Source organism: Anoplopoma fimbria, chromosome 24, assembly GCF_027596085.1.
Source record: "Anoplopoma fimbria isolate UVic2021 breed Golden Eagle Sablefish chromosome 24, Afim_UVic_2022, whole genome shotgun sequence".
Taxonomy (NCBI): domain Eukaryota; kingdom Metazoa; phylum Chordata; class Actinopteri; order Perciformes; family Anoplopomatidae; genus Anoplopoma; species Anoplopoma fimbria.
In genome coordinates, this window is record NC_072472.1 from 24,826,595 (window position 1) to 24,841,342 (window position 14,748).

General features: G+C 43.2%; 2 protein-coding genes across 2 annotated transcripts in view; one reads left to right on the forward strand and one right to left on the reverse strand.

Annotated features, from left to right (window-relative positions):
* The window catches only part of LOC129113214 (E3 ubiquitin-protein ligase RNF43), a 77,977-nt gene extending 70,565 nt beyond the window's left edge, over positions 1-7,412 (forward strand). Inside the window, exons 3-9 of the mRNA XM_054625415.1 lie at positions 748-826; positions 1,037-1,170; positions 1,412-1,513; positions 1,596-1,766; positions 1,868-1,970; positions 2,294-3,805; positions 4,440-7,412. Of these exons, the coding sequence (XP_054481390.1) occupies positions 748-826; positions 1,037-1,170; positions 1,412-1,513; positions 1,596-1,766; positions 1,868-1,970; positions 2,294-3,805; positions 4,440-4,465 (2,127 nt within the window). The 3' untranslated portion in view covers positions 4,466-7,412. The remainder of the gene's footprint in view (positions 1-747; positions 827-1,036; positions 1,171-1,411; positions 1,514-1,595; positions 1,767-1,867; positions 1,971-2,293; positions 3,806-4,439) is intronic.
* Positions 7,413-8,561: 1,149 nt separating this feature from the next.
* On the reverse strand, positions 8,562-13,831 carry hpda (4-hydroxyphenylpyruvate dioxygenase a). The gene is made up of 14 exons (XM_054625416.1): positions 13,748-13,831; positions 13,536-13,562; positions 13,206-13,268; positions 12,475-12,579; positions 12,346-12,388; positions 12,165-12,247; positions 11,539-11,628; positions 11,337-11,443; positions 11,173-11,250; positions 10,749-10,911; positions 9,963-10,034; positions 9,757-9,879; positions 9,551-9,667; positions 8,562-8,865 (listed from the first exon to the last, which is right to left on the reverse strand). Exons 1-14 carry the CDS (start codon positions 13,748-13,750, stop codon positions 8,752-8,754), a joined length of 1,188 nt encoding a protein of 395 aa, XP_054481391.1. The 5' UTR covers positions 13,751-13,831; the 3' UTR covers positions 8,562-8,751.
* Between the last annotated feature and the right edge of the window lie 917 nt (positions 13,832-14,748).

Genomic DNA, 14,748 nt, shown 5'->3' on the forward strand with positions numbered 1-14,748 from the left:
CTGGTGAGCAAAGTGACCTGTGTATGTAAGAAAATAAAAGTAATCAAACCATGCTCTGCTTGCCTGTGCCTGCTTTTGCCTTGTGTTGATCACCGCATACATTGCCTGTGTGACTGAGCACCACTGGCCAGTAACTGGGTAACTGATGGGCCTCTATGCTTGTTCACTCTATCTTTATTTTAAAATATGTTTTCGTATTAAAATAACCTACAGTAAAATGACATAATCAATTAATGCACACTTTAAGAGCCTAGTTTGAATATACCTGTTTGCATGTTAGGGACATTTCATTCAGTATGACAGCTTTCCTTTTACTTGGTCAAATAGTCCAACGCTTTTTCTTTTGGCTTCGCTCTCCAACATCAGGAGGCAGCAGATTGGTGCTGTGGCCTTCAGATTCCTGCTAACACACTTTATAGTCAGTGTTTGGCTTCCAGAGTCAGGTGGAAAAGTGGCAGGAGGAGCTGCACTTTGGTCTGTGTTGTGGTGCCTGAGGCTCAGTGCATGACTGCCACCTAGTGATGGGTTAAGACACTAAATGGTCTTCTGTATTCACATGAACTGTCTGCTGCATAACGGCTCTCTGACAGAGAAATGTTCTCTGTTGCATCGATGACCAGCTTCCTACTGAATATGTCGTTTTTGTCCATTCTCCTCATCATACAAGTATAAGAATCCCCTGAAAATGTCCTCGCTGTCTGTGTGTTTTGTGTTTAACGGTCCTCTCCCCTGTGTTGTCTCCTTCAGGCCCGCATGGCGTTGGACAAAGGAGCTCAGGCCGTTATCTTTGATGTCAGTGATGATGCCAATGCTGCTGCTGAGGTGAGTGCAAAGACACATTCACAGACAGAGCTACAGCTACATCAATCTACAAAATATACAAGACAGAAAAAGCTCACAGATATTGTATTTCTGTGTCTTTCTCTTCCTGCTTTGTTTTTGCATGACACACACACACACAAACACACACACAAACACACACACACACACACACACACACACACACACACACACACACACACACACACACACACAGCTGCGAAAACGGGCTCCCTCCCATGTCCAGTCGTACTGGTGGAGGCGGAGGACGCAGAGGAGTTGATGGGTCTGGTCAACAAGAACGAGGAGGCCAAAGTTCGTATCGAGATCAGGGTGGAGCCGCACAGATGGGTAAGCACCGAAACCCGTACACACACCTCTCTGGCTTTAGTTTCAATTGTCTAAAATAAGAAGAACCCGAGAAAGGAAGTCCTGTGAATGCACATCATGTTAGCAGAGAAAGTATTGGTGTGCAGTGGACGTTGGGATGGTAATAGATCATCCAGTGTAGAAAGGAGAGGGTGGGAGACAGATCCTCTGTGAAATAACATAAACATGTTTCTCTCTGTCCCTCTTCTTTTTCTCTTTTCAGCCACATTATGATGTGGGTATCCTGCTCACCATTGTCCTCGCTATTCTGACCATCGTCCTTATCTTTGCCTTCCGCTACAAGTGCAAGTCCAACAGGACCTGGGTGAGTATAGGCGAAGGATCCACAGCTCAGCTGGAGATTTTGTTTAAAAGTTTTTTCTAATCCTCGCTTCTTGTGTGTGCAGGACTCTGTCCATCAGCAGACCATGCAGGCCATCAGTCGACTGGAGACCACAACCTACAGCTCCCAGGGCTGCTCGGGCTCCCAGCGCCAACGTGCAGCCTGGGGGTCAGCCAGCAGCTCCAACTCCAGCCCCGTCTGTGCTATCTGCCTGGATGACTTCCAGGACGGGCAGGTAAGAGGAGAGAGAGCGAGGGAACTCCTGTATCTGTAGATTCAACCGTCCTTTGTCAGCTGTTTCATCATCAAATCTGCCTCTGTCTCGCTTTCATCCAGCATCTGAGGATCATCTCCTGTGCTCATGAGTTCCACAAAGACTGCGTCGACCCCTGGCTGCTGCAACACCGCACCTGTCCCCTCTGCATGCACAACATCATGGGTAAGCATATTTCCAGTCAAATATTGATAAAGAAGACCGACTCAGTACTTATCTTTTCAAATTTGTGGCCTTCTTGTTTTTTTAACCGTCTGAACACAATGCTGCGAACAGAAGAATTTTGGCCAATTTGTTATTTCCCATTTTGACTTTAGATTTGGTGTAAAATTTTGCTAATAAGATCTCATGCATGTTTTGGTCAAGAATCAGCCATATCTGTGATTTCTTAACCCCTTTTTTGAATAAGTTATGATGAGTGCTTGTTAAATAGAAGTTGCTTTTGCCCTGCAGTATTTGTGTATTCTGACTGCTGCTGTGCTCCACAGGGACGGAGCGGCAGCCCCAGAGGAACCGACTCCAGCAGAGTCCAGAGCAAAGTCAAGGTTTCCTGCACCCTCAGTCTTACAGCAGCCCACGGAACCACCCCTTCCCCCAGCATGCCATCCCCTTCTCTATGAGGCCCCACTATCCTCGCGGACCCTCCGGACCTTATCCCTCGCTCGGCCACTACACCGGCCCTTCTGCCGTGGAACCACAAACACTGCACTTCCTCGCCAGCAGGCCGCTTGCGCCCGGCTGTGGGTACCACCTTCCTGCAGAGGGTCCCGGGAGGCCCCACAGGATTGGGGGTAACTGTAGGACCTCCACGCACCACTACACCCCCCGTCGGTCCTGCCAAAACTATCGCTCATCCTGTGCGGCGCAGCGCAGTGCGTCCAGCTCAAGACTGCACCACCCCGCCCCTGTCACGCCACAGCCCCGTGGAGCGCCAGCCCACAGCAGGCAGGACGACGGCAGCTGCTCAGGTGGCAGCTACCACACGGAACGCAGCGGGTACTTGGCCGACGGGCCGGCCAGTGACTCTAGCTCGGGGCCCTGCCACGGCTCCTCCAGCGACTCTGTTCTGAACTGTACCGACGTGTCCCTGCAAGGGGTTTATGGCAGCTGGTCCACCTTCCGTAGCTCTCTGAGCAGTGACTACGATCCGTTTGTGTACTATGGGCCAGGTTCTGGGTGCGCCCCCCGCAGGAGCAGCCTGGAGGCAGGCGCCCAGGCCCGGCCCAGATCTCTGGATTCTGTAGTGAACAAAGCAGGCTGCCCCGAAGAGCAGCCGCAGACTGTGTTTAGCCACATCCACTACCACCGCCACAGACACCACCACTATGAGGAGGGGGAGCACAGCCAGGGCCCGAGCAGAGGCTCGGACGAGGAGCAGGGGGCCGCTGCTGCTGCTGCAGCTGCACCTGCTGCTCTTGTCCTTGAAAGAGACTCGCCTGTCTGCCCTCCTAAGCATAGCCCCTGCCAGTGCCCAAAGCCAGACCCCACAGATAGGCCCAGTCCTGGGACAGAGTGCCAGGACCATGACCCCAGCAACCCTACGGGACCTTCTGTACGGATGTCCTCGATCCCTGTACAGCTTCAACCCCACTGCTGCCACCAGGGACACGGACACCCTCCCGCTCCTCTCGGGCGAGTGGGTGGCTGTGTGCATGATGGCCCCTCGGTTCGCTTCCACCAGAGCCTAGATCTGCAGGACGACCGGAGCATCCACATCCACTACGGTCAGGGCCCGGGCTTCTGCTGCTCGCCTCCAGAGCTGCACCCTGCATTGCTCCCTGTGCCCCTCATTCTGGACTCTGGAGGTATGGAGGACTGGCCTTGCTATACCGGGGCACATGTAGTTTGGCAAAAGCGGGTGCAGCAGGCCCGCTCAGAGCCCCAGCTCTTGGGGCCGGGGACCCCTATGGACAGGCCCCCCTGCAGGTTCCACCATGGCCCTGTTGCTGACCGCAACACAGACATTTGTTTGTACTGCCAAACATTACACCACAATCAGGGTGGGTGTCTCACTTGTTTATCTTTAATAACATGCCCAGCCCTTTAGACTGAGAGGATCATTTTGGGTTATTATTTTCATAGTTTTGGCCATAATTTCTATTGGTGCAGATATATTGTACTCAGTCAAATAATTGGTAAGTTGTTGGAACACGGGCAACATTGCTACAGCGAAGCTGGACCGGCAAGAAACGAGAGCAGTCAGGTGATCTGACAGTTCAGCCAGATTTGTGGAAACCGCTTTAATTGGAGGTTAAACTGAAAGTGAACACACCTGAAATGTCACTCATAAAGACCTACAGTAAGTACGGCAAGTACGGAAGGTCAAAAATGAAAATCAGTCTGTGTTGGGTGTTCGCTATGGACAGTTTCAGGTGAAAAGTTTATTCACCTTTATTTTCCCTTTTGGCTAAACTGGGTGTTTGTTTACAATCTGTATGTTCATCTGACTGCTTGCGTTTCTTCACATGTCTGACCTCAGCCATTCATTTGGTAAGTACAGTGTTTTTATGACCAATAGGAAAAATGGAGAAAATAACAGGAATGAACCTTTTAGAGATGCGTAACATATTTTTGTATTCTTTTTTTAATATTTTTTTTATTTAAAGCTGACCTGAGCTGTTTTTGTGTCCACAGGATCAGAAGAGGAGTCTGGTGTGTGAGAACTCGTTGCGTCCCCATTATCACGCTGCTACACAGGAGCCAGAATGGACAAGCCTCTCAGTGGCTATCGCTCTCATGTCTTCCACTTAATTCCACCAGCAATGCCTTCGTTCAGACGATTTCCCAGCTTCCCCCAGGGATTCAAAGCTCATGTGCTGAAATGCTCTTTCAGCTGAGTTAGATTGAAATTACCGTGATTTATTGATGCTAAAAAAACTTACCTGACCCTTCATAATGTTGTATATGAAAATATATTGAATGATTTTAATGTTTGGTAGTCGCTGGTGAAACGACTCACCAGGACTTTGGGAAAAAAAGTGTTTTTCGGTTTCTCCTCATCAGTTATAGGACGAATATTCATGACCGACATGATATCACAAGTTCCCATGCTCCTTAGAGACAAGCAACGAATGATCCTTGCTCGGGGTGTCGAGCCCTCATGAAGTGAGACTCCATCTCTGCGTCGCTCACTCTATTGCAACATAACTTGATTTATTTTTTAGAGGTACTTACTTTCACCCATGTGATCTTCGTCTTCCTTTGCTGAGTCCAGCCTCAGCTGAGAGAAGCTTTTCTCTCCAGCCTACCTCAGCTCAGATTTCTTAACATGCCTCACACAGGGGGGTCTTTAAAGGTACTGCTGTAGTGATGTTTTATTTTTCTATTTTTTTGGTCACAACCATGTAGCTCCCATAAACTCAACAAAAAGTTATCCTCTTGGCAGTCTGACCTGTCCAAATGGAGAGAAAGGTTGATGCTCAGCCCCTCAAACAGTGAGCGTTCACTGAGGCTGCTGAGCCTTGCATGGGCCTTGTTTTCATTATTTCAATAATGGCAGCTGTTTTCATCATGTTTGTTTTTATGTGTTTGGATCATTTTCTGTTTCGTTTTTTGCAGTCTGTGATTATTATTTTTTTAACCTTTTCATAATGAACCGGTTTGACTGAATTATGTCGTCGTCTTTACGAGCTATCGTCTTGTTCTCGTCATTTCTCTTGCCAATGGTTACGTCACGTGTTTGACCTCAGTGCTGTCAAAGCCCCGATCAGAGCCTCATCAGAAGGACACCCGTATCTTCTGCTCCTCTAAATCTCTAATTCATCACAATGTTGTATTATCCTGTGAAAAGGATAGACTCTCCAGTTGTCTTCCAGCAACTAAAGCTCTAGAAAAATGTTCTTCATTGCAGCCATAGAAAAGAGATAGTGACTCTTTAATGATATAACTGGAGTAAAGCCATGCTGGGGAGACCTTACAGTCCCAAGCATCCGCCCGGTCTGTTGCCGTAGCAGCGGCTTCATGAATGCTCGGTGTGCTTTTCCCATGATTTTAAACTGTAATGGGTAGAGCCTGAGAAATGCCTCAGGAACAATCGAACACTGGAAAAATGGGAATAATTCATTTTAGTTACAGTAATGGTACCGGAATCGGTAAAAGATCCTTTGTCGTGGTGAATGTGCATTGCTAATCCCTGCTTATTTTGGCTTTGAAGGAAGATCCACCTTAAATCAGAAATCAAATACAGTATTTAACAAAGAAATTGATTTAGATAAATCATTTTCTATTGTTTAACCATCCTTCAAAAGCTATAAACAACAGAATCAAGGTTTAAATGACTTATTATTACATCTCCTTCTATTGCGCCACTCTCACAGGCAGACTGACGGACAGAAAATGTGTTTATATCCGAGGGGGATTACTCTGAACACTCTAACTGTGTAGATAAAAGTCAAAGACGGCTCGCTCAACCACACACAGGCTCAATGAACTGAGATCAGAGGTATAGGAATTCTGTTATAGCGTGGACTTTCCCTTAAAGGCTCAGTGAAAATGTGAAAAGGATTTTTCTCAGCAGTCACACTTCAGATACAGTTTAATAGCAGACAAAGAGCTCATGGGTATTGCAATGTAACCAGTAGCACTTATACTAAAGCCTCATATGTGCCTTATTCATTCAAAAATGCTCATAATCCTAAATAAGGAACCTCCCAACACACTAAGCTCTTACCTGTCTAACCAAAGAGGCAAAATCTTGAACACAGTGAACTTATCAAAGTATATGTTGTGCCTTTCCTTAATTCTCAGAATGAAATGTTCTTTCGATGACGAGAGAGAGCATGCCAGAATTAAAGTGCAAATAATCAATATTTTGGACAATCATGCAGAAATCTTCCTGCAGTCCCATTGTACTTATACCTCACTTTGAATGTGTCAATGACGCAGCGCCCTCCAGCTAAAGCATCAGTGTTTCCTTGTCTGGTATTGTGCGCACCCAAACAGTCTGAGACTGAGATGGAAATGACTGAATTACAAGAAGCACTTTGGCTTGAGCTGATATTATAATTTAAAAAATAACATCATAAAACATAGTATTAATTATTTTAAAAAGCCCAGAACCGTTAGCACATGAAAAAAAAGCATACAGTGATGCCGCAGAATATCTAATGTGACTTCATCCTGTTCAAGATCTTTCTCTTTGTGTTGTTTTATGTGTTTGTTTTGTCATGTTTTGCAAGAATAATGAGCTGAAACTGCCTTTTCTATGAGTACAAAAAATCCCTCCAGAACTTTAAGGGATATGTCAGTATATTTTGGATACTTTGTGTACAAAACGAGAACAAAAAAACAACAACCCAGAAATGAAATAGTGTTGTATTTTATATATAATAGAACATTTCAATATAGTGACATGTCACTAATATATTTATTTACTAATATATTTATCCATTTTGTCCAGGTTTGAAAGAGTGGTTTCTGTATAGACTGAATGTTTCTATATGGAAACTGACCAGTGCCATCACAGATGTATCAACCTGTCTTCATTCCAATTATATGCAAATAAATTATTTTGAAATAAAACCTCTGTGCAGCTTACATTTTTTTGTAGGTGAATCCAGGGAAACCCCCGGTGTCAAATGAGTTGTGTTTGCTTGGCAGTGTTGTTAGAGGAATAGTTTAAAATCAGATAGTCACGTACAGCTTAAAAAAAAGTACGTCATGGTAAATACAACCTGCTTGAGATCCACAATGTGATGGTCTCGGTCTTGAATCGTCTGCATTTTTACTCGGCCTTGTCTCCGTTGTTGCCCTGGATTTGATCACAAGACTGCGCCAAGACCACAACGCGGATATCTCTACATGACTTGTGCATTGTCTGATTTCTTCAACATTTTGTACTTGTTTCGGTCTCAATACAAACTGCTCTGATTTGGTCATGACTTTGACTCTGTTTAGGTGGTCTTGACTGAACACTGATGCAATACAACATATTTTACATCAGTTTGAAAGTTCCTCCAATTTATATGTGAATTGCAGCTTTCATTACTCCCTGCACCCCTTCAGTCTATGAACAAAAAAAACAAAATATTTATTGGGTATCTCCTACTTGCAAAAGAAAAAATCTGTTCTCTCTTGAGCTTTCTGTTTCCTTACTAGTTTATAAGAAACTAATCTTAAAACAGCTGTAAGCCCCGACTGAAAAGACATGGAAAGAATTAATGGCATATTATATGTTTATAGGAAAGGATGACAAAATGAAGCAATTCAACGAGATGGAGAACTAAAATTGTGTGCGTGTGTGTCTGTGTGCGTGTATATGTGTGTTTGTGTGTGTGTGTGTTTGTGTGTGTGTGTGTGTGTGTGTGAGAGAGAGAGAGCGTTTGTACAGGGTGGGGAGTGTAAGTCAGTGTGATCGATTGTGAAGGAATATGATACTTTTGAGTGTGAATGTATGTAGCCAGACATCGACCAAGACATTATTTTACGTATGAAGGAATTATGAAATAGCTTATATTAGTTTGAAAAGATTCTAACCAAACCCCTGTTGTGGTTACGTTTCACTGGGGATTTTGACTAACATGGAGCAGAGTAGATAATTGTTTTAATTTTGAGTTCAGTATGATTTAAATCATATATTTCAGTAATAAAGATTAATGCATTTAAAAAACATCATGATAAAGTAGTAGTTTGATCTTTTGGTAAATAACTTAATTCACTTGCCGACAGATAGAAGAAAGCAATTAATAATTTTCCCCAAAATGTCAAACAATTCCTTTAAAATGTGTACCATTTCCCAAACACACATTCCAAACTGCATGAACATTAGTGTTTTTTATTCAGTAATACGTCATGCAATCTGTAGACAATTTAAAGCATATCTGATAGCACTTGCAGCTTGTCACATGAAGATATTCAACACGTTTGATATACTGTGTTGTTGATTCCCCCTGAAACGTACAGCCGTATATAACAGTCTAAGTGTGGTTTGGCAGCAGCAGTCGGAGGATCAGTAGAAGGCTTTGGCCTGCCCTTCGGGTGTCAGCGCAGTGAGGTTGCCCCTGGCCTCTTGGTCCTTCTCAATGGCCTCAAAGAGAGACTTGAAGTTTCCTGCCCCAAAGCCCTGGAGAGAGAACAAGCATGCACAGATGGCTAATTACCCAAAGATCTACCGTCTTCTGTGTCATTCGTTATGGCTCTGGGGGTCCTATCTCTCAGACACTGTTCGGGGCGTTAAAAAAACTTTGATGTGGGTTCAGGACAGATAAATATTCTCAAAGGGTTCAAACATCCACTCCGCTCACCGGGGGCTCGCAAATGAATCATGTAAATATTTTCATAGATAATCAAAAGATCAAGTGTTGGTGGTTGCTCTGAGAGATTCTTTGCTGCGGTTTCGGATTCAGTTTCTCACTTTCATGCACTGTCCACATCTCAGGACTGAGTGAAATGTTGCAGAGTGACAAGATGTGCCTGTCCTGACAAGCTGAATGGGTAGTAGGTATAATAAATGGAGTGCCACAGGGTGCAACCCAAACCAAAGATCCCCCTCGCTGTGAAGCAGGGAGCCTTTTAATCTGTATGTGTGATAGATTTACTGATCTTTTACAAGTGGGCTACTGTTCACACTGGGTGGGAGTTGAAAACAGGTGTTCAGGAGGCTCCGGCTCTGCTTCTTAAAGGTGGTGAAGTTAAAAAAATAAAAAACGGGACTACAGGCCTGTAGATCCCACTCCAAAGACACTATACGATTACCCTCAGTTTCCCAGTTATACCAGTAGTTTGTGTAACTGGTCTGTGGCACTTACAGAGTGATTGTTCCGCTGAATGACCTCCAGGAAAAGGGTCGGTCTGTCCTGCACAGGTTTGGTGAAGATTTGAAGGAGGTAGCCCTTGTCGTCAAAATCAACTAAGATTTTCAATTCCTGAAAAGGAAACAGAAAGTTTATTTTTAATATTCAATCAAAAAGGCTGTAGATTATTCCAGGCGTGCTGTAATTGTAGGCCTCCTCACCTGTAAACGGTCGAGGTCCTCCTTCACCTTGATCTTGGCGGTTTTAAGTTTCTCCCGCAGTGAGTTGTAGTACATGTCAGGCGCTGCAAGGAACTCCATGCCTCGGGCGCGCAGGTTCACTACCTGAGATAAGACAAAAAAAAATAAGGGTGAAGACGAAGTTTGTGGATTAAACGTGTAATTTGGTGCAAACGGATGAGACTCACGGCTTGGATAATGTTTGATGTGTTGAGGGCGATGTGCTGAACACCTGGTCCCCCGTTGTAGTCCACATATTCCTGTGAGGAGGGAGATGCAGAACATGAAATGCACTGAGGCGGGGCTGTAAACCAGGAGGTGTCACACATTTAGACATATGGATTCACCACAGGGAAGATTTTGATTTATGAAGTTCTATAAACTGAGTTTGGGAACAAGGACCACGCCCCAAACATATCTCATTTCCTCCACACAAAGTATTTAAGCATGACTAACCCATCAACTTCCTCTTTTTTTCAACATCCCTCCCCCAGCCCCCTTTTCTTTCTATATTTTTTTTCTACCTCTTTCTCTCTCTCTCTCTCCCTCTACCTTTCTCTCCCTCTTGATTACAGGAACCACGGGGGACTCTGCATAACCAGCGCTTCATGAAGAGACAGCCCCCACTCAAGAGTCTCCATTCCCCCGGTTACCACCAGCCATCAGCTGTCAGAGGATCATCATCGCTCTCCTCCATTCATCATTTCAGGACCCTCTTTACCCTATACCCTTTCTCCCTTACCCTACATCCCTTTATCCCACAACCCTCATCCGTTCCTACCTCAACCACCTTTCGCTTCTGAAGTCCTTACCTCTCATTCTAACATGCAATAAACCATTTTATTCTCATATCATTATTTATGTTAGTGAAGGTTCATTTAGTATCAAATCGCACAACTGTTCCTCAAGCATACGGCGACCCACTGCGATACACCACTGGCATTAACCACTGCAATACAACACTGTAAAGTCACCTGTATTTGTGATATTTTTTTCCCCCTTGCAGGTTCATTGATGGGCATCTTGATGGTCTCTTCATAGTTGGTCACCACTATGGACCTCAGTGAACTGTACTGCGTGTGGATCTGCTTGTCGTCTATTGACCAGAAACGATGGAACAGTAAACAGTTCTGGTACCTGGAATTTGGAGAACACAAACCGAAAATGTGATGATAAGCTCAATGAATAACCCTTTTTTCTCTATTATTTCTCTACTATTTACTTTGTTATTTTAAAGACTAATGCCATAGCGTAATGATGCACTTGAGCCCGTTTTTGAATATCTGCACTAACATTACCCACTGCGTCAGAGGTGGAGTGACTGTCTGTGTTTACTTGTCCCTTTGCCCTGTGTATCTGCTGTGCCTGCCGTGTGTACGTGAGTTCAAACAGTCTTACCAGTCTGAAATTGGCACCATTTGGTCATCTGGCTGGTTTCCTACCATGTGATCAATGAAGTTCAAACCTCCTGGTGGACTACAAAGAAAACATGGGTACTTTTCCATGAAAGTTCTGGAAAACACTTTTTTATTTGGTAGCAAATGGAAATGTTAGAGACTCACAGTTTGGCTAACAGAGGATCCCTGAACAGAGGCTCTTTGTAGCCGGGCAGGAAAAGGCCTTTGTAGGGACTGAGGTACTCAATGAGTGTGTGTGTTGTATCTCCATACTGAGGAGAAAACATTAACACAACATGATTATTCCTTTCCAGCTATATGTGTGTATTCACACGAGGCTTTCAAACGTGCGTCACTCTTTACGTACCGTTTGAACCACAGCATACTTGACCCTCCCCTGGCTGTCCTGCTCCACCCAGGGTTCTTTGACAATTACAGCTCCTCGCTCTTTAGCTGTCTGTCAGTGGAGTTGTTTTGGGATCAGTTGGGAAATACAGTTTAACAACAGTTATTTTTCTGTCTGGAGACAACTCCAAGAGCCCTCCAGTGGCGGAAGATAGAATATCTGTGATATACTAATGTTGTTTTCTGTGTAAAGTCAGAGGTCATTCTGTGTCTGATGGTCAACAGAGAGTTTATCCGAACCTACACTCTGACCTTGTCTGAGGTAAAGAGGATAAATGAAGGGCTAATCATCAAAGCTGCACTGTCAACACTGTTTCAACACACACTAGTACATCGAGTACATCGCACATAGTACGATAATAATAATACCATAAAAATCTGCCACAGTTTATTTGTTGAATTTGACACAGAATTGCTTTTTTTGCACTTGGTATTTCTTAACTTCTTCCACCATTGTATATAAACCAAAGAAATTTCTAAAAAGGAATTAATGGTACGTTTTTTTAAGCCATAACTGGTGCCAACTCGTTCATTTCGACCTCTTGCATGGAAATATCAGGTCATATTCTTCCTCCTTGTCATTGTTACCTTGATTAAGAAGTCACAGTCCTCTACTTGAAAAGCGATGTCTTTGACTCCGTCTCCATGTTTAATCAAGTGTTCTCCCATCTCTGAGGGAAAATAAAACCTTGTTAACATGCAGACACACTGTATGTCATGTTATCCCCACTTCATCTTTCATATAGTCTCAAGTAATTAGGAAACTTGCCTTCATTTCCAGGATTCAGTGAAGATTCAAACACAAATATTATCTGTGATGAGAGAGGAGGGGTGGTTGGAGATAAAAATTGATGTTTGAAGTGTTTATTCAATCAGCACAAGACTTCTGACTACATACCTTGTCCTGTCTGATGACATGAGACACCACCTCTCGGCTGCCAGTCTCCAAACCCTTATAGGCCAAAGCCTCGAAGCCCATCTTATCACAGTAGAACGAAGCTGCCTGCAAAGTAATTGTTTTGTTAAAAGTATGTCAAAAGATTGTAAAAAAAAATGCCCATTATATTTTTCCAGAGCTGAAAGTGAAGTATACAGATAGCCTTTTTCTGCTCCAAAACCCAAAGATATACAGTTTATATGACAAAGATAAGCACAAATCTCACATCTTAAAATCTAGAACCAGTGTTAGTTTGCCATTTTTATATTAGAAATTGAAAAAATCTAAATGGTTGCTAATGAATTTTCTGACGACTCATCATGTCTTGTTTTAAAAGAATGTTTGCATAAAAAGTACACAGGCTGAAAGTTTCAGATGCTACATATTAAACTGATGCTTATTTCAACTGTATATGAAGAGCAATAAACCGTTGTTATGTAACTTGCCGAAATTTCTGTAAATACTGGAACAGAGTAACTTATTTTTAGCCAGTAAAAAGTACAAACAGGAATGATGAAGACACCGAATGTTCACACTCGATACATCTCTATTTATAAAAAAGTTATTCTCAATCAAGATATAGATTATGTGGAAAAAAAATGTATGTGCTTTGACGGGTGCTGAAATCATGAACCTCTCACAGATGACAGAAAAGTAAACTGTTAGTCGTATGTCAGCGTTTGGACACTGACCTGTTTGGCATTGCCGACCCAGAAGGTGAGATGATGAAACCTGACAAACCTTCCCCTTACGTGCTAAAAGGCAAAAGTACAACGGAAGAATTACATTGGCCGCAAGTAAAACATTATACAAAGTATTCAACAGTTGAAAGATTCCTACGGGTAAAAAAACCACAACACTCTAACTAAATGTTTATGTTTTATACGCATTCAAAAATGAGCTTCAACTTGTATTGAAAGCTCGTATTAGCAGTAGGTATGGAATAATGAATTTATGCAGAACTGACAGAACTGTTAACACATCAAAGTACATCACAGACTCAGAGGAAGTTTTAATCTTACCTTCTCTCCTTTATCTGTGTAGCTTGTCTTAAAAGAAAGAAAAGATAGACATCATTATAACTTCATTCTCAAGTGTTCAGTCAAACCTACAGTCTATAGACCTCTGGTTCTTATCCACTGAGGAAATAATTATCTCCTAAATTACTCAGCTGTGAGAATATCTAATGCCCCCCCAACTGAGAGCACCTGCTCATCATAATTGAGCCTCTTACCATGCTGTGATTGTAGATGGGCCACAGTTCAGAGAAAAAGACAGATCAAAATCAGTGTCTGGCACCAACGGCCTGCAGATAAATAGTGACCGGATGACCAACTGTGATTGGTCCTTTGGGATCTACACCCACCTGTCCGCCTCCTGCTGCACTTTAGCGGAAAAAGTTCAACAGCAGAAGTTTTGTCATCTCTCCTGAGTCCAGTGTCTAATCAGTGCTTAGAGCCTCAGTCGTCATAGAAACATAGACACATTAACCTCAGAATAGGAGTTATAATGAAGTACAGACACTACACTCACTCTAGTGTGGGAGGTTTTGTGACTCATTAGAACTTAAAACATAAAGGATGTGTCCAGAATTTGTAGAACTGTAATGGGACTAAATAAAATTGCAGAAAAACATTGCAAAATCCTGTTCTACACCAGTTCCTCTGAGATCCCTCTCTTGTTTTGCACCAGCAGAGGGTGCAGTAAGGCCTGATTTAAACTGAAACAGATAAGCGTTCATGTACGATAAAACCAGTAACTAAATTAAGAAATGTCTACCAGTAAAGTAACAGATTTTGAATAATTCCTCATGTTAATAATATTCTGAGTTATTACACATCATATCAAGACGAATGTATTTACTTTTCACAAGGACTCACACATTTAAATAATGATACAAACAGGCAGTAGTCCTGAGTTTTACAAGATAATTACAACACCTCATTCATTGTTGTTTTCAGTGAACTCTGGATCATCACAGTATCTGGTATATCAAAAAGCCTGATAATGATAGCAAAATCTGCACACGCAGTATTTCTTTTTTGACACTCTTTGAGGTTGGAGTGAGGCGCTGTGTGGCTGTTGACTGGTATTGGAGAGCATGTGAGGTCAGGTCCAGGCTGTTACAGACCAGGCTCATGAACAAAAATAGTGTCTGGCCCCGTAAACTGCATGGGCATGCCAGATGTATGTACCACTGAGAACCATGCAGTCAACTTAATGGCCTCCAAATAT